The sequence below is a fragment of the Tiliqua scincoides genome, chromosome 2 (genome assembly GCF_035046505.1).
Source record: "Tiliqua scincoides isolate rTilSci1 chromosome 2, rTilSci1.hap2, whole genome shotgun sequence".
Taxonomy (NCBI): domain Eukaryota; kingdom Metazoa; phylum Chordata; class Lepidosauria; order Squamata; family Scincidae; genus Tiliqua; species Tiliqua scincoides.
The window spans coordinates 151,882,894-151,905,205 of record NC_089822.1 but is presented as its reverse complement, the minus strand read 5'-3'; the positions used below and the strand labels follow the sequence as shown (position 1 = coordinate 151,905,205).

The following is a 22,312-nucleotide window of genomic DNA, read 5'->3' as shown; positions in this document are numbered from 1 at the left end:
TCAGGGCTAGCTTGAGTGTAACACAGAGGACCTGGGTGTGACAGGGTAGCCTGGGCTCTGGGGAGGCCGGATGCTCTCCTTGAGGTTCTGCTTGCTGGTGGTTTTGTCTGGTGAAAGCAGGCACCTGCCCAACCCCCTGGCTGGTTGCTTGGCAAAATAAAAACACACTTGGCTGTACATCATCAGATACAGGTGGGATGTGAGGCGTTAGAAGCGACTTGAGGTAAAGAATATGTGGTTTAGGCTGCCGAGGGCCAGCAGCATGGGGCAGGGGCCCGTGTCCATTTGATTTTGGTTTGGTTTCTAAGGAGCAGTCAATGTTACTATTGTGAGGAGGGGCTGGGTCTGTCTTGCTAGTAGGGAGTGAAGCGGCTGTACCCTCCTCGGTATAGACTAGCCTGCAACATCAAAGACGGAGAAAAAGCCAATCAGTATAAAGGAGAGGCATAGCCCATCCCTGCCCTGTTATTTCAGTCAATATGGTGGTCTCTCGGGACCCCCAGGCTGGCTAGGCCTTATTTTGTGCTGGTGGCAGATAGGTGACTAAATTTCCAGCATGCAATGCTGTTCTGGGCTGGACTCACAGGAAGTCCAGATGAGGACAGATGGTTAGTGCTGATATATTCATTTAGGAAAACAGGGCTTTTGAAGGAAGTGTGCCTAGCTTTCTCCTATGGACTACTCCAGGATTAAAGGAAGAGAGATGGCCTTGGTTTCCTCTAATCCAGTCCAGAATCCTTTCCCCGGCCTTTCTCTCCCCAAAGGGCTGCAACTGAACCTAATTTTGTACGCCCAGGGGGGCCATTTTTTGTTTCGCAACAGGAAGGTGGTGACACCAAGGGAAGGGCTCGTGAATGGGTCCTGGTAAGAAGAAACCTCAGGGAGGTTTCATAAAAAAGCAAAAATTAGTGCAGGATGGCTTGGATGTTTCTCCTCTTTGATGCTGTCTATAAAGCTGATTATAAGGAGGCATCACTGCAAGACCTGGGTGTGTCCAATATTGGGAATGGTGGGAGATGACCCTGGGTTGTGCACACACATAACACACAAACACATGCACAGCCTTCCCACCTCTCATGACCCTCATTCTCTAAGAATTCTCTGCTCCTTGACAAACTGCTCCTGAGCACATTCTCCCTTCCACCTGAACGAGCGGCCGCTTGCACCAGACGGCTCTCTCCAGAGAAGGGCAGGCCTCTGGTTTCTAAGAGGCAACCACTCCACAGTAGGCGACATCTACTAGAGAGCCTGGTCACAGCCATGACTGGCAGCAGGGGTCAGTGTGCATGTGCTTTCAGGAGCTGTGAGCGCAGCAGCTGGGCTGCACCAGCCTTGTGCATGTGCTCTTCCTTCTGGGATTTTTCTTCTCCCCACTTGTTAGGTTTTCTTCCTCTGGGTAGCCCTGACAAAACTGCAGCCAAGGTGTGAGAGTTGGTCAGGGCACCTCCACTTTTTTTTTTAAAGTGGGCACCACTTTTCTAAATACCACCACTGCCACCAGAGATGGCAGCTGCGCACAGGAATGGGCATCTTGCCCCACTGTGGAGGCTTCTTCGCTGCCGTTTCTTCCCCCAAAGCATGCCTCTTTTGAAGGGCCAGACAGCTGCACAGCCATATCTTGCCCACTGGCGCACCATCTCCACTGGCAGCTGAATTAAGCCAGGTGGGCTTCTCCCATGTGTGTGCCATGGCAGGGGAGTCAAAGCACCACTTGCCAAATGGTGACATACCATTAGCGGTACTAGTAACTCTGACTGAAAAGCATGGTGCCAGTGCTCCCAGAGGCCATTCCTTCACGCTAAGTGGCTGACCCCAGGAACAAGGAGGCGTGTCCTCCAGACACCACACACACAATGAGGCAGAAGGAGTGGCTCTTACCATGGTACCGATGCTGTAGGTGGCAGCAGGGCCGATGGTGTGGTGGTAAGGATCTGCAGCTGCATAAACTCTGCCGTAACTAGGAGCGAACACAGGGGGTAGCGTTAGAAACTGGGGGACCGCAGAGTTGGCAACCCTAAATGTTCAAAAAATTATGAATCAGGTTCCAGATATCATAAGTGTAAAAAAAAATAACAAAAAATAAAATAAAATAATTGATACATGTAACAAAAATGGCAGGATTCTTTTCTGTGCTTTTAGGGAGCAGCCTGCATTCAAGCTTAAAATTTTCTTCACAACCATAACAATTATTTCAAGCTTCAGAAAACCCTTAAAACAGCAAGATTTGTGAGCAATATGAAAATTACCTCCCCCCACACTGTCTTCGATGTAATTTCCCTGAAAGTTCTCAGAGGGTGCAAAGGAAGGAATTCTTTCCTAGCAATCAGGGCTTGACCATTATAATGAAAATCAGATTTCATAAACCAGGGACAGTCTATGAAGTAGAGAAACTGTGGCTGAAATCCCTGGAAAATATGCAACGATATGTACTGAAAACATTGTACTGGAAACTGCAGCTGAAAAAACAGTGGTAAAAAGAACAAACTTGAATAGTGAAATAATGTTGTGCGTGTTTTACTTGGAAGTAAGTCTTAACTGTGTTAAATGGGGTTTACTCCCAGAAAAGTGCACATAGGACTGTAGCCTAAGAGACGTTTTGAGATCTAAAGTCAGGATAAGCTGGGCATAGCCAGTCCAAGCCCATCTGCTGTACTACTTTGCCATATAGAACAGTGGATGTACTGTGAACACACAGAGCTGCCTTTGTACAGTCATAATACAGGTCTATCTAGCTGACTCCTGTCCACCTCTTAACTGGCAACAATCTCCAAGGCTATGACATTTATGTGGTCAAGTAGAAGGTCAAAACCTGGATCATTGCTCCTCTGATGCAAAGGGGTATTGGGAAAGGAAAAGATCTTTGCAATGTAAACAAGGTCTAGAACCCCAAGTCTAGATGGGGGAAGGATTAAGCACTCTTCCTCCAATTCACCACTTTCCACCTGCTTTTTAGTGGAGAAGCACCACTTTGAATTGGAAATGTGACCTGGCCCTATAGCTCTAGCATTAGAGGAATTTTCCAGATCCTATTAACTAGAGATGGCAGAACAATGAACCTGAGATATCACTGAACTAAATAACCAACAGGTGTTAGGTGAGTTAGGTGAGGGTTAATGCCTATCTTGTCTATTAAATCATCAAACACATCATCTTAATGAAACAGGACACAAAAACAATTTGACCCTTGTACATCAGGGGAAAATTAAAATACCATTATCTAGATTTTATTGGATTTCTTTATACCCCAAAGACACCCATTCCCCTGGACCTCAAGATTACTCCTATGAAAGAAGGGGGGCACATAATCATACAAAATAAATATATTCAATATATGTAGACTTCCTCATAAAGAACAACCTTTTAAATAAGGGTATATTTTAAATCCTTGATGTGTCACAACAAGGCCTATACTGGCCTTTGCTGAAAAGTATAGGATTTTCTGTCATTACCTGATATGTTGACAAGTATGTGTTTATATGTTATATAAACATGTATGTCTAGTCTACGTTAACAAATACGTTAATTGATAATTGACAAAATATGCTAAAGGAACTGGGCTTGCAGATTTGATTTCTGAAAGAATCAAAAACTAGTGAGTTTTCATTAAATTTTACACTTTCAGTAAAAGGGGAAATGAGAAGAACTTTTTTTTTCCAGGCCTTGGTAGCCAGGATCCAGAAAAAAAAATTGAGGAATTTCAAAATAAAATACAAACACAAATAGAAAGAGAAATCTGTCTCCATGCTAGAGTGAGATCCATGAGTGCAACAGAGTGCTTGATATCTGTATTTCAGATAAGTCAGAATTTTAGGTGAGTGGTATTAGGTCCTTAAAACCTGAGGATATTCTAAGTCAACAAGCAGGGGATCCCAAGCAAACCCCAGGTCAGGCTATTCATGCCACATGGCTTACACAACTTAGTCCAGCCAGTCCTGAGATCACGGCCCTGCATACATTACTTCAGCTGCTCCCTCTGGCTTTGCCTCATGCTACAAATTCAGGAATGTTTGAAAGCCTGTTGTATATGTGAGGGGCTAATCGCAGGGGTCTCTGCCAGCCTATCATGAGATGCAGGGCGATGTGGAACAAAGTCACAGACAAGCTATCCCTATGTCACTGCAGTAGCATATAAAGGGGCCCACAGACTGATGGGGATAATGGAATACTCAGCTCTGCCCAGCTAAGAGATGAAACATTTCATTTTGAAGTCTAACAATACAGAACGTATGTCATCTCACTAGTAAATTAGGGGTAATTAACCCCTAATTTTGTGATTTCTAAGGACTCATTTGGGGAGCAGGATGGGAATAACTCAATTCTTTAGGGCACCGTTTCTCAAACTGTGGGTCAGGACCCACTTGGTGGGTTGCGAGCCAATTTCAGGTGGGTACCCATTCATTTCAATATTTTATTTTTAATATATTAGATTTGATGCCAAAATGGTATGTTATTGTATTTGGGGAGATCTGTACTTTTAATAGACTACAATGTATATGCTTTTAACAATGATAGTCAATGGGGCTTACTTCTGGGTATGTGTGGTTAGGATTGCAGCCTAGTAAAAAATTGTAAAAAATTTTTCCTGCTTAATGATGGCACTTCCGGCCATGACATCACGTCTGGGTTAATGACATCACTTCTGGTGGATCTCAACAGATTACAGATTATCATTCTAAAAAGTTGGTCCTGGGCTAAAAAGTTTGAGAACCACTGCATTAGGGGTTTTAATTTGCCATACAGTAGTAAGCAAAGAGAAGACTAAAACCTGTCATAGTGTCGATGTGTACTAAATACCTGGTAAGTTGGGATAAATGGGAGGATTTTAGTTTAGTATCAATTCAAGTTTTGAGAGTAACTTGAGGCACATTTTCATTGACAATCAGTAAAACAAACAATACACACAAAAACTCCCAGTGCTGGAAAAGATTTTAGTACAATCACGAAACTGAGTGAGGTTCAAGATTTCACAAATCAACAGCTCCATAAAACTGGGCTTGCTGCTCATCAGTTTCCTATTCTGAAAGGAATGCAGGATTCTGGAGAACTGTAATGATTCTTTGTCTCAGTTAAGGCTTTTTCTGACCTTACCTTTGTTTGGGTGATGGGGGGGGGGGGGAGGAGAGAGCATACAAGCAAGTTCCACTCCTGCGCACTCCTAAAGTACCACCACTCCCCCGCCACACATTCCAAATACAGGCATCCCCCTGTATTCATGAGGGTTCCATTTTGCACCCCCCCTGCAGATATGGAAGCCGTGGAGACAGGGCAACCCTATGTAAACAGCAGCCCCTGCCTTGAACCCATTACCTTTGTTTTTGGTTAGGAGTGCTGAAAATATGTGTTTTTTTGCTTCCACAAAGCAGTATTCTTGCTTCACTGAAGAATGTAAAAAAAATGTGGAGGGAGGGGCCAGCCAGCAGTGAGCAGATGTGCCTTTCTCAAGCTCTTGAAGGGCACTCTGTTTTTTCCAAAAAACTGTGGATCTGAGGAGACCCAGGGATTGTTTGTCAGGAGAGACAAACTCCTCCATGTGATGGCATGATTCCTGAGGAGATAAAGCCTGGCCAGGGGGTTTTCCCAGGAGATTCCGCCGTCTTGGCAGTAATGGTGAAGAATTCATGTTGAATCAAGCAGAAGGCCCCAGCAGGGAAAGACTTTGAAAGACTTAAGTGTTATTCCGTTTGTGTATGCCTGGCGTGGATTGAGTAATTGACTGCCTGATTTGGGGTTTTTTTGCCGTGAGAAGAAGAGGGGGGGAGGTTCCCCCCAGCTGTTTATCAGTGTGAGGAGAAATCCTAGAAGAGATTTACCAAGCTTGTTAGGGTTATCTGAAAATATAATTACAACTTTATAACTTTCAATTTCGGTGGGCTACAAATTAATTGTCCTTGGATAAAGTTTGTGTATTGCAGCTTCTATTGTCTTGATTTGATACTTTTGTTTGGGATTGCCTGAAAACGGCTGGATGTTTTGACAGTCTTGCAGACTGAGGAATGTTGGTTGCCAAGGCTACAAGTATAAATAAGAGATAAGAGAACAAAAACAAAACAAGAACAGTGCACCAGTGACGTGTAGTGGATTTAAAAAGACATTGCAAGAACTGGATTTGTTTTTATAAGTGGAGCAAGGAAGATAATATGCTGAGGACATCTAGTGGTCTTAAAGAGAATTGCGAGCAAAAGATATTTGAGTTCCACAGGAAGGAAGAATGAAGATGGCAGGTAAGAAAGTCCAAAGTTTGCCAGCATCGGAGACAGGATTTGGAAAATTAGTACGAGAGGGAGTGAAAGGGAAATGCTGGCAACACACTATGCAAGACAACATGGAAAAACTGTTGGCAACGGTACAGCAACAAATAAATCAATCTGCACAGATTCAAGCCAGTGTGAATGTATTAACTAAACAACTAGATGAACTTAGTGGACACCTGATGGTGTCCACTATTTTCTTCTGGTGTCCACTAAATTACACCAGAAGAAAATAAACAAGAGATTGAGAGATTGGGACAAAAGATAAGAAAAGACCAAGCTAAAATATCAGAGATAGAAGGGAAGGAACATGTGGTGGATATGTTTTAAAAATGTAAATGTTTTACATTTCTTACCATTCTCCAATAGAAGAGATTGTTGAATTTATGATATCGCTGAAACCTGAATTATTTTTGCTTAATATTTTAGATGTTATAGATAAAGAAAAAGTGTTATTTAGTTATTATGATTTTAATTGTAGTGAGGATTTTATATGTTAGATATTGGAAGGATTTTAAAATATTAATGAAAGATGAATTAATAGAGAAAATAATGAGGCAATGGACAGGCATTCAGAAATTTTGGATTAATAATGAAAACCGACACAAATTGAGCAATGAAAATCTTTTTATGCTTGGTTGAAAATGAAGTTTTAGAAATATATGATAGGGCATGTAGATGATTGTATTACATATATATTATATTTGATATGATAGAATGATGAATGAATGAAAAATGATATTAAGAGGTAAATTTAGAAGAGGAAATTGATTAAGATATGTAATGATTTATTAGTTGTAGTGATATATGATAATGATATATGATTTCCTGCACCCCTTTTTTTTGTGTGTAGTGGTGTTATATTTTTTGTGTTATGTGTGTTTATACTGTATTTGTTTTTGGAAAATTAAAAAAGAATGTAAAAATAATAATAATAATTATAAAAAAAAATTAAAAAAAGAAAACAAAGAATGTGATGTGGAGACAACCATCCCTGACGCTAGAGAGTGGAGACTAACAGAATGTTAACAGAAAGTAGGAACTGTCCTGCTTCCTGTTAATGTTTGGTTAGTCTCCTTCTACCATGCAGACTGGTTGCCTGCACGTCATGTTCTTCAATGAAGCAAGAATGTTGTTTTGTGAAAGTAAGAAACACCCATACTTCCAGCGCTCCTAACTGAAACCAATGGGTGTGGACGGCAGTGGAGACCCTGTATCCACAAATAACTGAATCAATGGATACCAGATCTGCAGATCTGGGGAGGGAGGGGGAGATGGAATGTCTGTATGTCTGCAGTGATTAACTGTAGCCTAAGATATGCTGAGCATCCCAGTATTCCAGATCACAGGACGATCCCCCCCCCCAGTACAGCCTTTGTTGCTCCAGGCAACTGCTGTATGTGTGAAGAAGAGAACAGGGCTTCAGGAACATGTTGTTAGGGGCATGTCAGTGTGGGAATCAGGGTTGGTAAATGCTGGTCTATTCTTACAGACTCCAAAAGTGTTCTGCATACACCTCAATTTAACATCTGCACAGGGTTACATTCAATCATTTCTGTCTTTCCCTTGGAGCAGAACCCTAGCAGTTGGGGGGGGGGGCATCCAAACTCTTACTCCTACATTTTGCACACTTGGCAAGCTCTATGAAGGTTTATATCAATAATTTATTCAAATAAAGAGAGATCAGAGTGCATGACAATGTAGGGATTGGGTGGAGAAGGGATCAAGCTGATGATAACTGATTTCCATATGTAGGAAATGGAGATTAAACCAATTTCTGGCTGCATTTGGAAACTAGTAGAAAAGAAGGAAGGGAGCAGGATTGGAGCACATCCTTTGTCAATTTTGGATATTAGGAACCAAGATGAAGAAATAATAAGAGGATTTTGAGAGGGAGAAGGAGAACAAAGAGCTGAATTTCAGAGGCTCTTAGACCAACATTCCAAAAGAATGGAGCTATAACTTGATTCAATAGCTGAAGTATTAAGCAGTGAAAGCTCAGGGGATTTTATAATCAGAATACTTAAGAAAGCCACTATATAAATACTAAGTGTTGATACTTCACATACATTATCTCAGTAATCCTTAAACAGCCCTGTAAGGTAGGCTAGGTTGAGGCAAAGGTTAGAGGAATCCTAACTATGAACAGAGTATCAGACTGAGGGCGCAATCCTAACCCACTTTCCAGCACTGACATAGCTATGCCAATGAGGTGTGTACTGCATCCTGCAGTGGGGAGGCAGTCAAGGGGGCCTCCTCAAGATAAGGACATGTTTGTTACCTTACCTTGGGGCTGCATTGCAGCTAGGTCAGTGCTGGAAAGTTGGTTAGGATTGCACCCAAAGTTCATTGTATCTACGTAGCTTTTCAGTAACAGCATTGATCAGGACTTTCATAATAATTGAGATCAGAAGTATGAGATAAATGTGAAGACCGAATACAGCTGGCATGTTATAGCAGTTCTTTGCACTGCACAAGAAGCATCCTAAAAGCCCCATGACATTTTGTAAATATCTGTATATTCACTGTATATCAGTATGGAGCCAGGCATGTCCATCAGCCTCAAAGCATATTGTTTTCAATAGCTGCAAAAGGGGAAGATTTGAAAATGATAATCACTAAGGATGGGAGGACAGCAGTACTGGAGTGCAAATGCAATAAGAGCTGGGGTAAGGCCTGGTGCTCTCCACAGAATGAAAAGCTCACAGCATCCTATTGCCACTGTGAACAAGGCTGCTTTTTCATGGCTCTTGTGCATGTGCACAGGTCTGTTGGGGCTGGGAAGGGCCTCTTGCTGAAGATCCACCTTTCTCATTCCTCATCAGTCCTCTGATGCAATGCCTCCATTCCTAATCCTCTGGGGGTGATGATTCACAGGAGATGGACCAGGTCATGAGTTGCAAGATCAGTAGTACTACACAACGAAAACTATCTTCTCTACATGTAAGGATGCTTACCTGTCACTGTAAGCTGCTGCTGCTGCTGCAGGCTGGGCATATCTGTAGGCTGCATAACCTCCCTGGGGCAAACAAGAGAGACAAAGCATGAGGGCCAAGATTCTGCCTCCTCTGATAATGAACGCAGGAGGCACAGCACTTCTGCCGCATGGCCAGTTCTTAACAAAGAAATGGGGCACACCAGGAGCTCACCAAGTCCAGGCAGGAAGCATGTACCTCCCCACAAGGCAAGCCCAACACTAGTCTCATTAGTATTCCCTGGGGGTCTCGCTAATATTAACCTGCAGAAATTAAAACACGCTGAGGAGAGAATGTCACCTCCCTGGTGGGTGGTGGTGTTAACGAGATGTCGCCTTTGATAAATCCGTCAGTGTGTGCCTGAAATATTGCCCAGAGCACTTTAAATATGGAGGGGAAATGCCGCCTTAATACAGCATGCTGACACTGGACCAGAAAATAAATCCTGCCCTCTGGGGGAGCAGATACAGAAGACACAGGCTACTGGCACATCACATCCACACAGACCTAGCAGTCACCCCCGTTTCGTCATCTTTTGATGCGCTCAACATGCTGCTTTGTACTGACCCACCTTCAGTATATGTGTGGGGAAAACACATTTCCTTTAAAGTCCTAAAGCTCTGCGCCACAACAGAGAATGGTATGACTACTACACAAACGATAACTCAGGACTGAAAAAAATACAGTTGCTGCCCGACCAAATTCAAAACTCTGGAACTGGCTGCAATATCCACTTATTTTTCCCTTTAAAATCTCTCCCATTTATGGTCCTGGCTCTGGAAAGATTCCAGGGGCTCATTTCTCTTTAACTTGCCAAGCAGGTGGGATTTGACAGATAGGAAATAGTCTCCCCACAAGGAAGACATGATGGTTTATCAGCAAGGGAGATGGGCAGCGTAATCCTAACTTGCACTAGAACAGGCAGGCTGGTGGGTCTGCACTGTATCCAGCACAAGTTTAGGGCTGGCTGGGGCTTAGCTCAAGGCAAAGCAAGGGAAAACTTTCCCCCTTATCCTGGGTAGAGTTGCAGCAGCCCCAATGAGTCTACTTGGATCTGTGCCACCTGATGAGGTGGCACAAATTCAAGCAGAATGGAGCAGCCAGGAGCTGCTCTGTGCCACCCAGGAACGGTGGCTGGGATTTGACATAACTCCCAGATCTTGGCCCCACCTCCCGCTCACCACCAGCCGGCTGCCCCGAAATGCCTCCTCCCCACTCTCTACCCACCCTCCCCAGACTCCTGCACCGGTCGAGCTCGGTGCAGACCTATCTTCTCCTGCTGTCGCGGAGGCTGGATTTGGCCTCTGCGGGCCAGCGCACCTCTGTGTGCCAGCGTGGCTTACTTCCACAGAGGCGCAAATGTGCTTTACACCATGTTTGGGACCCTCCCAGGCCAGTGCAAGGGACTTGCGCCAGCCTAGGATGCAGTTAGAATTACGCCCTGAGTGTTTGTGGGAATGGGGTAGCATGAGAACAAACAGTTGGCTTCCTGCAGTTCAGACTAGAAACAAAACCAACAAGGAACTCAAAGAGCAAATCAAAAGGGTTGGACTTACATAAATTTCAGCACCATAGAATCCATCCTGGTAAACCACTCTGCAACGGAAACAAGAAAAGGGCAACCATGACTTATAACTGTGTGCAAACTACTTTTGAAGCCCATTGGAAATGACTGTACACTGGTTTCAAAGGATAGCCCCAGTCCAGGTACCAAACAGACCATAGTGATTCTGGTTTTCACTGCTGTTAATTGCCTTTTTCTGCTTAGGCAGCGGGAGAGATCTATGGTCGTGAAAATGGATGGGATTATTTGCCTGAGAGGCAAGTCAGATGACCAAGGGGGAGCAAATGCTTTTGGAATAAACTGGGGCAAGTCACTCTCTGATTCAAGTTTCTAGCTCTCACAGCTGCAGGGTATAGAACCTGCGTGTACAGGGTAGAGCTGCCAAGCCCTCCATGGCTAACTGTCACATCACAATGCTTTCCTGCTTCTATATCTCAGCTGCCCCTCACATACCTATGCACTTCACTCACAGCCTCTGTATAGTTCCCTGCCCAAAATACGGTACAGTGAACAAAATATGAAATAATCAGTTTCAGACTGGAGAATGCAAATTTAATATTTTGTGCAAAGTACATCTGCATAAATTTAATTGGTTGCATAATTTACATAGGACATACAATTGTGAGGTTTTGGTTGAAAACAAAATTCATGATTATATAGTGTGCTTTTGCAGCTGTGAGTTGATCGTGATATGTGAAGTGCCACGTGAGACTCTCCTGTGCTGTGAATAAATGGATCTAGCAGTCACACACAGTGCACTCTTCCAACTATCAGTGTACACAAGAGATACCCTCCCGCCTATAAAAATAATCCCCTCACTCTTCACTGTTTCCCTACATGAAGATGTATAGAAACTGTGATGTGTATAGAGGCCCTCACAAAGAATGTCATAACTCCTGGTTGCAACAGGGGAAACCTGAGGTCCAAGGTTTTCTGGGCATTTTTGACTACTGAAAACACCACAATTTTCTGACTGATAGCTCCTGTGGTACCGGGGTCTAGAGTTTTCAGAATCTATTTTACATCTATATCCAGACAATACTGCCAGGGATTTGAATCATACAGGCACACTTAACAGAGCAAGTTTAGAAGGGCTGACTCCAGGTTGACCTCAGCAACTGCACTCCATGGACTCCCTCCTACCTGTGTGGGGACCTGAGAAAGTCAATTGGCCACCACCACAAAAAGGCTATGGGCACAAAGGTGATTTCTGGGATCCGCAGTGGGTTACGAGCACTGTGCCCAGACACATTGACCCTTGCCACTGGTCCTGAGCTTTAGAAAAGGGACACTGTAGGTTTTCATGGTAATTAATTAGGCACAGCACTAGGGCTTTTGAATATTCATGGCTGGGTTAACTGGGAAGTGCTCACTTAAGGCAGGCTACAGGAACCCAGAGGGAATGAGGACGAAGTCCCTTAGACTTTGTCTTAGTCTGAAGTGACCAATCCCACCACATCGTCCCACCACACCATCCCACCCCCAGAGCCCAGATCTGGCCAAATACTCACGCTCCGTAAGTGGGGATGGGAGGAGGTGGGGGAGCTGCCCGGAATGTGTTGTAGACTGTTCGCCCCCGCCCCCGTAAGTGCGCTCCCCGATACGCTACTGCTGTTCCTGTGGCTGGGTATGGGAAACCCGTCACTGCAGCAGAGAAAGAAACTCCTATGAGTACCTCTGGAATAATTCCAAGTGCTAAATGTTGCTAACCCATCATGTTTCCAGACAGGAGGTGTAATGTTTGCCCCTCCTCATCACTGGAGTTCTCAGACATAGCTTTATGGGAAAGGAAATCAAGCTTGCACCTTCCTCTCCCTCTATGACCCTTCAATAATCCTTCCACTCCGTTCTCCCACCCTCACCACTCCTACAAGAAGAGGTGTCACACCACAGTCCACACTCCACAGTCAGGGAATTACAGGGCAAGTCCTCTCCTGGACTGAGACCTGGTTGAAGACCAGGAAACAGAGAGTGGGTGTCAATGGGCAATTTTCACAATGGAGAGAGGTGAAAAGTGGTGTGCCCCAAGGATCCGTCCTGGGACCAGTGCTTTCCAACCTCTTCATAAATGACCTGGAGAAAGGGTTGAGCAGTGAGGTGGCTAAGTTTGCAGACGACACCAAGCTTTTCTGAGTGGTGAAGACCAGAAGTGATTGTGAGGAGCTCCAGAAGGATCTCTCCAAACTGGCAGAATGGGCAGCAAAATGGCAGATGCGCTTCAATGTCAGTAAGTGTAAAGTCATGCACATTGGGGAAAAAATCAAAACTTTAGATATAGGCTGATGGGTTCTGAGCTGTCTGTGACAGATCAGGAGAGAGGTCTTGGGGTGGTGGTGGACAGGTCGATGAAAGTGTCGACCCAAAGTGTGGCGGCAGTGAAGAAGGCCAATTCTATGCTTGGGATCATTAGGAAAGGTATTGAGAACAAAACGGCTAATATTAGCGGAAATGGAAAAGGTGCAAAAGAGAGCGACTAAGATGATTATGGGGCTGGGGCACCTTCCTTACGAGGAAAGGCTATGGCATTTGGGCCTCTTCAGCCTAGAAAAGAGACGCCTGAGGGGGGACATGATTGAGACATACAAAATTATGCAGGGGATGGACAGAGTGGATAGAGAGATGCTCTTTACACTCTCACATAACACCAGAACCAGGGGACATCCATTAAAATTGAGTGTTGGGAGGGTTAGGATAGACAAAAGAAAATATTTCTTTACTCAGCGTGTGGTCAGTCTGTGGAACTCCTTGCCACAGGATGTGGTGATGGCATCTGGCCTGGATGCCTTTAAAAGGGAATTGGACAAGTTTCTGGAGGAAAAATCCATTATGGGTTACAAGCCATGATGTGTATGTGCAACCTGATTTTAGAAATGGGTTGTGTTAGAATGCCAGATGCAAGGGAGGGCACCAGGATGCAGGTCTCTTGTTATCTGGTGTGCTCCCTGGGGCATTTGGTGGGCTGCTGTGAGATACAGGAAGCTGAACTAGATGGGCCTATGGCCTGATCCAGTGGGGCTGTTCTTATGTTTCTTAGGTGTGCATTACAACTCTGAAACAGTGCTATGCCTCACTTCTGGTTTACTGAAGTCCCAGCTACACCCATCAAACCCCTCTTCTTGCTTTCTTTTTTTGTCAGCAAGAGATGGCTACATGTTAGGAACAAGTAGGAATTATGTTCTGCTGTAAGACTCAAGTGGTCCTACAGGTCCCTAAAGGGCAATTCTGACCTGAACCAGACATTACCTGCATAGAACTCAGGGCCATAGACAGTGCCCACCACAGGGTTCAGCTTCCAGCCTGGGGGGAAAAGAACAAGGAGACATGAAAGCACCACCTCAAGCCATGCCTACCCTGTTCTGTCATCCTGCCTACTGATACAGGTAGCATTTGTGACCTGTAATGGTGGGTCAAAGGAATTCAAGGGTATCTGTGCTTGGTGAGATGTCAGGCATTTGGAGATGAACCTGAGGAGGACAGGGTCAGTTTCTTCGGCAGGCTGTTAGTGTTCCCCCAAGATGTACCACATAACCAGCTTCCATCAGCCACCAAAGGATTGCCTTTAAAGACCATTCCAGTACTCCACAACATGGTTACATGGGAAAAAGCAAGCACACCAAAAAGGGGATGCCAATCTTCCAGAAATTCCTAGCTCTGGTCTAGCACAGCCCCTTCCCACCCTGCCCATTCCATTACCATTTGTGTAGGGATTGGCAGCCTTCTTGTTTGTCATTACTCGTGCTGTGGCATTGTTGACCTAGAGAAAACACGCAGAGGAAGGGAGTTATTGACAGGCCCCTGGACTCAAGGGCTTGTCTCTCTCCCTGGAAAGGAAGCTGGAACTGGAGACTCAAGGAAAGTTTCCGGATTCAGAAATGCCATTCAGTGTATGGACCAGTTTCCTCAGAAGACACATATAATAAGACACAGAGAAAACACTGTGCCTGTAGTGCCAGATCTGGCAATGCCTCAACCCACCACCCCAATTTCCTAAACAGCCTCTACTCATAAGGACCTTCCCTTCTGACCTACAGCCCCTCCTAGTGCAGGGCTTAGACATGAGAGGAAAATTGGAGCTGGTTGTGATTTTGGCATTTTGAAAAAACACATTCCTGAAACTTCCCCCTTCCCCATTCCCAGTGTCACATTTCACAGCTAGCATGCAGGGTCCTGCTCAGGCGGCATGCACAGTGAGTGTACCTTTCACTGGGCAGGCTATGTGGGGTCACATGAGAGAGGAGGTCAGAAACCAAGCATGGTGCAAAAGGGCAGACCCTCTGGCAGAAGAGGATGTTTGAGTCAAGATGGAACAACTAGCCATCTTTCCCACTGCCCAGGATCACCCTGGTGGAGTCATTTTTGGAGCCTCTTACATGTGACCAACGTGACCAAGAAAGAGTCACTATCTCCGCCACCTTCTGAGTCATTTCTCATTTGCGTCTCTAAGGCTGCAATCCTATCCACACTTCCTTGGGAGTAAGAAGTTGACTACTGACTATAATGGGACTGACTTCTGAGTAGTCGCGCATATGATTGGGCTCCAAGTTACTCAACATATAAGCAACCAGGAGGTAGGAAGGAATCACAGCCAAGTGGCCATTTCCCTACCCACATTTCCCCTATAGGGCCTGAACTGCACAAACACATGTGGGTCAAACTAGTTTCCTAATTTGAGAAGCTTGGAAGATTTAGGGATTTGGCAATATCATGTTTACTCTTACATTCTTTGGCACAGCACAGGCTACTATCTATTTATGTAAGCAATTTAAACTCAGTCTTTCTCCTCAGCTGCCAGCAGACTCTTGTTGGAGAGGTTCTGCCTTTCTTTCCCTCCACCCTGCATTTCTTCCCCTTCTCTCTCAACCGAAGGGGGGGGGGAGGGTGGTCACCAGCACAGGACATGCAACATCAACTCGCCCGCCTGCTTGTTCCATGAGATCCTGAAGGCAGGAATGGTCAAAAGGGGTGGGTGGGGAAGAAGGTGTGACTCCTAATGCCCGACGCGGAGCAGGCAGTGCACTTGTTCGCACCTCAATTTTGCGTCCCTCTACGATGGTGCCGTTCAGCTTCTCCCGTGCCCGATCGGCATCTGCACTAGTTTCAAAAGTTACAAACCCAAAACCCTGTGAGTGGGGGAGAGAAAGGGAAAAGGAGAGAGAGAAAGAGTTTGGGAAGGAAAAGAGGTTGGAGGAAGAGAGAAGGATGAAAAAGGGTGGGAGGGACAGGACAGAGAAAAGGGGTGAGTAAGGAGCAGCAGAGACAGAGCCTCCCAGGGCCTGGGAGAAGAGGCAGGACGTGGACTTTCCAAACCACCCCAAGGACTGGGGGGAAAGGGGCAAAGCAAGGAGAAGGGGAGGGGAAAGTTAGAGAGGAGTAAGACAGACACTGAATTGGCTTGCCAAGAGGTGATGGTTGCAGGATGAGAGGTGGTAGAAGGCATTACCACTCCCTAAGGGGATGGGGACCCAGGTGGACAATGGATATAAGCAAGCTTTGTGCTGAGATCCTGTTACTTGCAACGGATCCCTTCAATACAAAAAGACTGGAGACAGATAGTATTCATTTTCTGGACAATGAAGGGACGTTGTGGGAAGTGCTTATTCTTTTAATAGGACTAAGTGCTAAGGTAGATGTAATGTGGAAGAGATATAGCTGGATCTCTCAATGGCTTTTCCAAAAGCAGCTGTCACTGATGGTGGTGGGACTGACTCAGGGATATGGCACTGGACATACTTTTTCCTTCACTCCATTTCTCTAACTGAAATCCCACCCCTCATTAGTCTCCTCCCCTTTGCTCAACCTGGTATTAAGCTCACTGGGGAAAAGAGAGAGATAACTGTTTTGTAGTCTCCCCTCAGAAGGGGAAATAAACAGTTTGCTTCCTCCTGTATTGCTTTTAAGTGGAGATCTGAACATAGATCATCTGCATAACAACTAGATTGGCTCTAAGAGTCACTACTTAAACTGTCATGTGGCTTGGAAAAATTAAGTAATAGTGTCTTATTTAAATTAGTGCAGCGCAATCCTAACTTGTACTGGAACAGGTGAGCCAGCAGGCCTGCGCTGTATCCAGCACAAGGTTCAGGCATCCAGTGGCTCAGCCTGGGGCAAGAGGAATCACCCCCTTACCTCCAGAGGTGGCACAAATCTGAACATCCCTTGGCTGGCCCAGGCTGCCCAGGAATGGGGCTAGGAACTGGCATAATCCCTGGATCCTGGCCCTGCCTCCTGGGAATGCCTGCTGCCCAGTCACCCCCTGCCGTGGAACACCTCCCTCCTCCCTCCTCCCTGCCCTTTCCAGACACCTGTGTTGGCCAAGGTTGGCCGATGCAAACTCACCTTCCTTGGGACTTGTGACAACGTGGGGAGGCTGGCACAAGTTCCTCGTGCTGGCCTAACTGCCTCCAGAGTGGGGTGAAAGTGCTTTATGGCAAGTTAGGACTGCGCCCCTAATATATTCGTATATTTAAAATTTATTTTAATAAATAATTAAATATAAATATACTTTTATACCCACATGTACATACAGGGGGGCCCTGTATCTGCAGATCCCATATCTTGAAAAAAAACACTTGGGAAAACTCAAAAGATGACAACAGAAAGCGTCAAGGTCACTTCCTGCTGACCTCCTCTGAGTTTTTTTTTTTTTTTTTAAGTGTTCTGGTTGTCAGGAGGCAGCTTGAAAAGTACTGTAAGTCTGTAGACTTACAGGGTTTGGTTTAAGGAAGACAAAAAACAGAGCAGCAAGCTTTCGAATTACTAAATGGGTGTGCGCGCATGGGGGGTTCCCCTTATCTATGGGACAAGAACACATCCCCCACAGATATCACGGCACCCCTGTATATATATGATTTTGTAAGAATTATTTCTTAATTTTACCATAGTAGGGTGGTTCTCTTCCTGCTTTAAACTGTTTTCCTGCCTAAACTCCTGTTAGCTGATAGGTTTGTGGCTGCAGCAGCTTCAAAAATGACTGCCACTGCATCCTGAGTGCAACCTGGGCAGCGCTGGCAGCTCCTTGAGAGAAGGAGACTTTTGTCCCCTTCCCCCAGGTAAGGTGAGTAGCCCTACAATGGGGCTACTCAATTCTATGGTGACTCAAGGGTTGGCGTAGAATCAAGAGCCTCCGTGTCAGGCCAGTGGCCCAAAATGGAGGCTTAGGATCCGGTGGAGCAAAGCTCTACCTGTCCCACCTCCCTCCCACCCCACTCCCTCCCCCTGACATGTCTCCACCCTGCCCTCCCTCTGCCTGCCCTCACCTTGGAACACCTCCTCCCTGCCTTCCCCTTGCCCCCACCTACCTCTCTGCCACCCAGCAGTCCACACAACTGCAGACCGGTGGAGCAGTGGTGATCCACTGGTGCTAGCCCAGCGCTGGACTGGCGCTGAGGGCTGCAGACGTGCCTTATGGCATGTTTGCGACAGTACGCACCAGCAGTAAGCCAGTGTGCACTGTATAAGATTGGGTCCTTAAAAAGTTGCATTGCATGTAGTTAATGCATATTTACAATCTGAAGGACAGTATATATAAACTTGTATATAGTAAGTATCTTTGTCCAGTACATTAGTGACAGGAAAGCTAAAACCAAAATGAAATCCCAAGTCCACAGTTGCAGGGTTGAATTTGTTAGAAACCAATAGGGCAACTTAAGGCACAGAGAGGAAATGGTAAAGGGACCTCCTGGAGGGGCAGGAGTGAAGAACTGAGGGGGTATTCTGGCCCCAGGAAGATGTACCCACAGTGAGGTTTGGGCTCTACCACACTATCAACATGTTGAACCCACCTTGGAGCCACGCTCATTGAAAATGATCTCAACATCCAGGATTTTTCCAAATTGCTGGGAAAAAAAGGACAAGTTGAAGGTGAAAATGGAAGCCAGGTAATCCTTCGCTTTCCATCCCAGTTTGGCTATGTATTCCCTTTATGCTCTGATTTATTCCCAAGAGGCTCAGTGCCCAGGCAACTTCTGGAATACGAGGCCATTCTCAGGGGATAAAATATCCACGAACGCTTATATGGTCTGCTGACATATCCATACAGATCACTCTCTGTACTCTCATAGACCAATGAAACCCACCTCCAGCTCTGAGAGCACTCCAACAATATGACAGACATGTTGTCTTTCAAACAGCATCTACCAAGGGCTGCTCAGTTTTCCCCTTGCTTGGACTGGGCAAGGAGACTGGGTGACCCTACTGGGGTCCAGGCTTACCTGAGCAGAAGGGTTCTGGGCACAGGTGAGAGCAGAAGGGAGTGCCTGCCAGGGAGCTCTGGCAAATATTGAGCAAAAAGGGAGAGAACCTGCACTTCTCATCACATGCTGCAAGGCAGGCACAGCAACTATTTGGATGCATTAGCAGCAGCTGTTTGCAGAACATTTGTGCAGAGGTTGCTCAGGATGCAGGGCGTGGAGGCAGGTCTGGTAACACCACTGGTTCCAGCAGCATTTGCTCTGCCTGTACCACTGCCTGGGACCCACCATCTTTCCAGGGGCAAGGGGTGGGAAATGAACTCACCCCAAACATTTGCCGCAAGTCAGGGTCCCGGAAGCGGAAAGGGATGTTGGAAACATGTAACCGCTTGGGCTGCTGCTTGTCGGAGCCACTCTCTGGCGGGTGTAGTGTTTGGCTGTCTGTCTGTGCCGCTTCATCTGTCTGCTGGAAGGAAAGAAGTTTCTGCTGCGACTCTACCATTGTTTCAAGTGTTCTGTATGTGCGCGCGCATGTGTACATGCACATGTACGACTCTTGCTGTGCTGCTACATGGCCGCCAACCTTCCATGACGTATAGGGATAGTACAATGGCTATGCGAGTAAACTGTTAGCCAGGAAGTCCCCAGTTCAAATCTCACCCACTAGCAAGGCTACTCACTATTCTTTTTGCCTCAAGCCCCACTTCCAACCCACAATACAACATGGGGAAAACAACACTGGCTTACCTTACCGGGCAAGGAGTGTCCTAAAGTGCTCTGAACACTGAACACGGGTTTTGAAAATGTTCAATATAATTGTTTTTATGAGTAAGTGTGAGAAAACAGGCTAAGGATTGAAGCAGACATGCCTATTGGTGGAGAGAGGCTGTGTGCTGTAGGTGATGGCTTGACCCTGCCTTTTCATGTGGGCCAGCAAGCATATAGCCATGTGGGGAGGCAGAGCACATGCCTCTTAGCCGCGTGGTGGCAGGGAGCCAGCCTGGCATTTGGGGACTGAGAAACGGCTGGGAATTGCTCACTCAGCGCTTCCCCGCCAAGCTGCATTACAACCACATCATTGGCACGATGGGATTGGCAGGCAGCCAAGCAGGTAGATTACAAGTGATTAGGGACATGAGGGGAGCCAGGAAACTTAAGCACTGAGCCACAAACGCCCATGGGGGCAGTGGGATACTGTAATTGCCTCCATGAACCTTCCCCTACTGCACAAGCCCTCTGCTGTTTCAGCCCTGCTCCATCTTGACCCCAACTTCTTGCTATTTCTGAGCCTCAGTTCGAGTGCGGAGCAGGATGAGACAGAGGAGCTTGAAGGTTGCCTCTGTCTGCCCGCTTGCCTATAGCTCTGCCCCTTAAGACTATCCAGGACTGGGCTGAACTCTCTGCCAAAGAGAGTTCTGCTGTTGCAAAATGGCTGCAGATGGAGCTCAGAATGCTCTGTCAGTGGCCATTTTGTGAGCGCTGCCTCAAGAGGCAGTCACACTACACCTCTGCTGCTGGGTTGCACCACCACTGCCAGACTGGGTAAGGAAGTCATGGCAGGTGGTTGGGGAAGAGGGAAGACAGGCTGGGGAGGAGCAGGAGGCAGCAGCAATGTCATGTGCCGGATCCTGTCCCCTCCATCCAGGAACACCCAGCCCCTTTCTCCTCAGACTTGTGCCAGCTCAAGAGTGCAGGTCCAAGGAGACCCACTGTGGAGCGGGAGGCTTATGGAAGGTTAAGGGGAAATAATTCCCCTTCCTCTCCCAAGCCACCCTTTCCAACTCCCCATCCCCATCCCACTGGATACAAAGCGGCAAGGGGGGGGGGAGAGGATATTAATTATTATTTTTCACATTTTTATACCACCCTTCCTGCAGGGAGCTCAGGGTGGTAAACATAGTTCCTCCCCTCATTTTATCTCACAACAACCCTGTGAAGTAGATGAAGCTGGGAGATAGTGATTGGGCTCTGAGTTTTCTGTTTGGGCTTCTCATGTGTTTGGGCTTTTATACCTGGATTCTCTAGTTAACCGCTTCTGCTTTACATGCTTGCAGAGATACCTCTCCCTCTTTCTTTCATACCTGACTTTCCTCAACTAACCTAAGCACCCACTGAACAGGCTTTCTTCATGCCAGGGTTGGTTACCGTTCCATGTCATTTTGCACTGTCACTTACCGGTACTGTTTGTGTGCCTGCTATGGACTGCGTGCTGGCGTCAGTGCCTGGCTGTTCAGTGTGGCTCTGTGCTGGCGTATAGAGAGTCAAGGCATGCTCAGGTACTGTGCTCTGCCCCGAGTAGTCCTGTGCTGGGTGTGGGTGTGGCGGAGGAGCATATTCTGCAGGGATGCCATTCTGCGGGGGTGGTGGGTATGTGGCTGGAGGGTAGGGCTGGGCCATTGCGTCAGGCGGAGCCGTGGCGTCCTGGTTGCCCTGTGGAGACACAATGCAAAAAACACACATAGTCTAGATCGGGGTGTCCAAAGTTTTTGGCAGGAGGGCCACATCGTCTCTCTGACACTGTGTCGGGGGCCAGGGGAAAAAAAGAATTAATTTTACATTTAAAATTTGAATAAATTTACATAAGTTTTCATAAATGAATATATTAAAGATGAACTTATATGAATGAATGAAGGTCTTGCAATAGCTCAAGGCCTATAAAAGGCCTTGCACAAAACAAGGCTGGCCTTTCCTTTGCTGCTGCTACTGCATCACAGATGTGAAACAACAAGCCCTCATCCCACAGCTCACGCGAGAGGTCAAACAGTCACCCTCATGCTGACAGAAGTTGTGTTGGGCCAGTGTGGGCTCCAACAAATCTCCAGAGGGCCAGAGGCTCATTGGAGACTGGGGGCTCCCTGAGGGCCGCATTGAGAGGCCTCGAGGGCCGCAAGTGGCTCCTGGGCCGGGGTTTGGGCACCCCTGGTCTAGACATCCAGGAGCAGTCAAGAGCTTGACTGTGGCTGGTTATCCACTCTCTCTCTCATCCAAGATAGCCTGTCTAAGTCTGTCCACTGTACTCTGAGGTACAGTCATCTTCTCTTAGTGTGAGGCTATCATTAAAGGTGTGCTTCACAAGCAAAAGTCTGTGCTATGTTGGGCCAATCCCTCATCCAAAGAAACCCCAAATACTGCATCTTGATAGCCCAAATTCTGAAGTCAGAAAAAAAAAATGATGCAAATTGAAAACATTTGCAGACGTGTGCAACTTTATCTTGGTTTTCAGAGAATTTGTTTGGCAAGCACTGGGAGAACGACAGGAGTAAAGGGCACAGTGCCTAAAGACAGGTGGGCTGCAGAGGGCCAGGTAAAGAGGACCAGTACCATACAATCAAGACC

The 22,312-nt window shown here is 46.3% G+C and overlaps 1 protein-coding gene across 3 annotated transcripts; it reads right to left on the bottom strand.

Moving 5' to 3' along the window:
- Nucleotides 1–353: 353 nt before the first annotated feature.
- On the bottom strand, nucleotides 354–21,388 carry RBFOX3 (RNA binding fox-1 homolog 3). Of its 3 annotated transcripts, XM_066613232.1 has the most exons (12): nucleotides 21,158–21,388; nucleotides 19,302–19,442; nucleotides 18,569–18,622; nucleotides 15,815–15,907; nucleotides 14,481–14,541; nucleotides 14,021–14,084; nucleotides 12,560–12,612; nucleotides 12,299–12,449; nucleotides 10,794–10,819; nucleotides 9,206–9,314; nucleotides 1,879–1,957; nucleotides 354–398 (listed from the first exon to the last, which is right to left on the bottom strand). In XM_066613232.1, exons 1-12 carry the CDS (start codon nucleotides 21,371–21,373, stop codon nucleotides 354–356), a joined length of 1,092 nt encoding a protein of 363 aa, XP_066469329.1. In that variant the 5' UTR covers nucleotides 21,374–21,388. The 3 variants fall into 3 exon arrangements, with proteins under 3 accessions (XP_066469329.1, XP_066469327.1, XP_066469328.1); XM_066613230.1 differs by lacking the exon at nucleotides 12,560–12,612 and having other exon boundaries at nucleotides 9,206–9,267; nucleotides 10,780–10,819; nucleotides 12,299–12,431; nucleotides 14,031–14,084; nucleotides 21,152–21,388; XM_066613231.1 differs by lacking the exon at nucleotides 12,560–12,612 and having other exon boundaries at nucleotides 9,206–9,267; nucleotides 10,780–10,819; nucleotides 12,299–12,431; ... (1 more) ...; nucleotides 19,302–19,439; nucleotides 21,152–21,373.
- Nucleotides 21,389–22,312: the final 924 nt, after the last annotated feature.

Excerpts from the sequence above, each read along its gene's own strand:
- RBFOX3 (XM_066613232.1), bottom strand. The coding sequence starts at position 21,373 with ATGGCCCAGCCCTACCCTCCAGCCACATACCCACCACCCCCGCAGAAT. Across the intron at positions 15,908-18,568 it reads TCAATGAGCGTGGCTCCAAG|GGTTTTGGGTTTGTAACTTT; the intron begins GTGGGTTCAACA and ends CCCCACTCACAG. Across the intron at positions 399-1,878 it reads CCTACAGCATCGGTACCATG|GCTAGTCTATACCGAGGAGG; the intron begins GTAAGAGCCACT and ends TTGATGTTGCAG.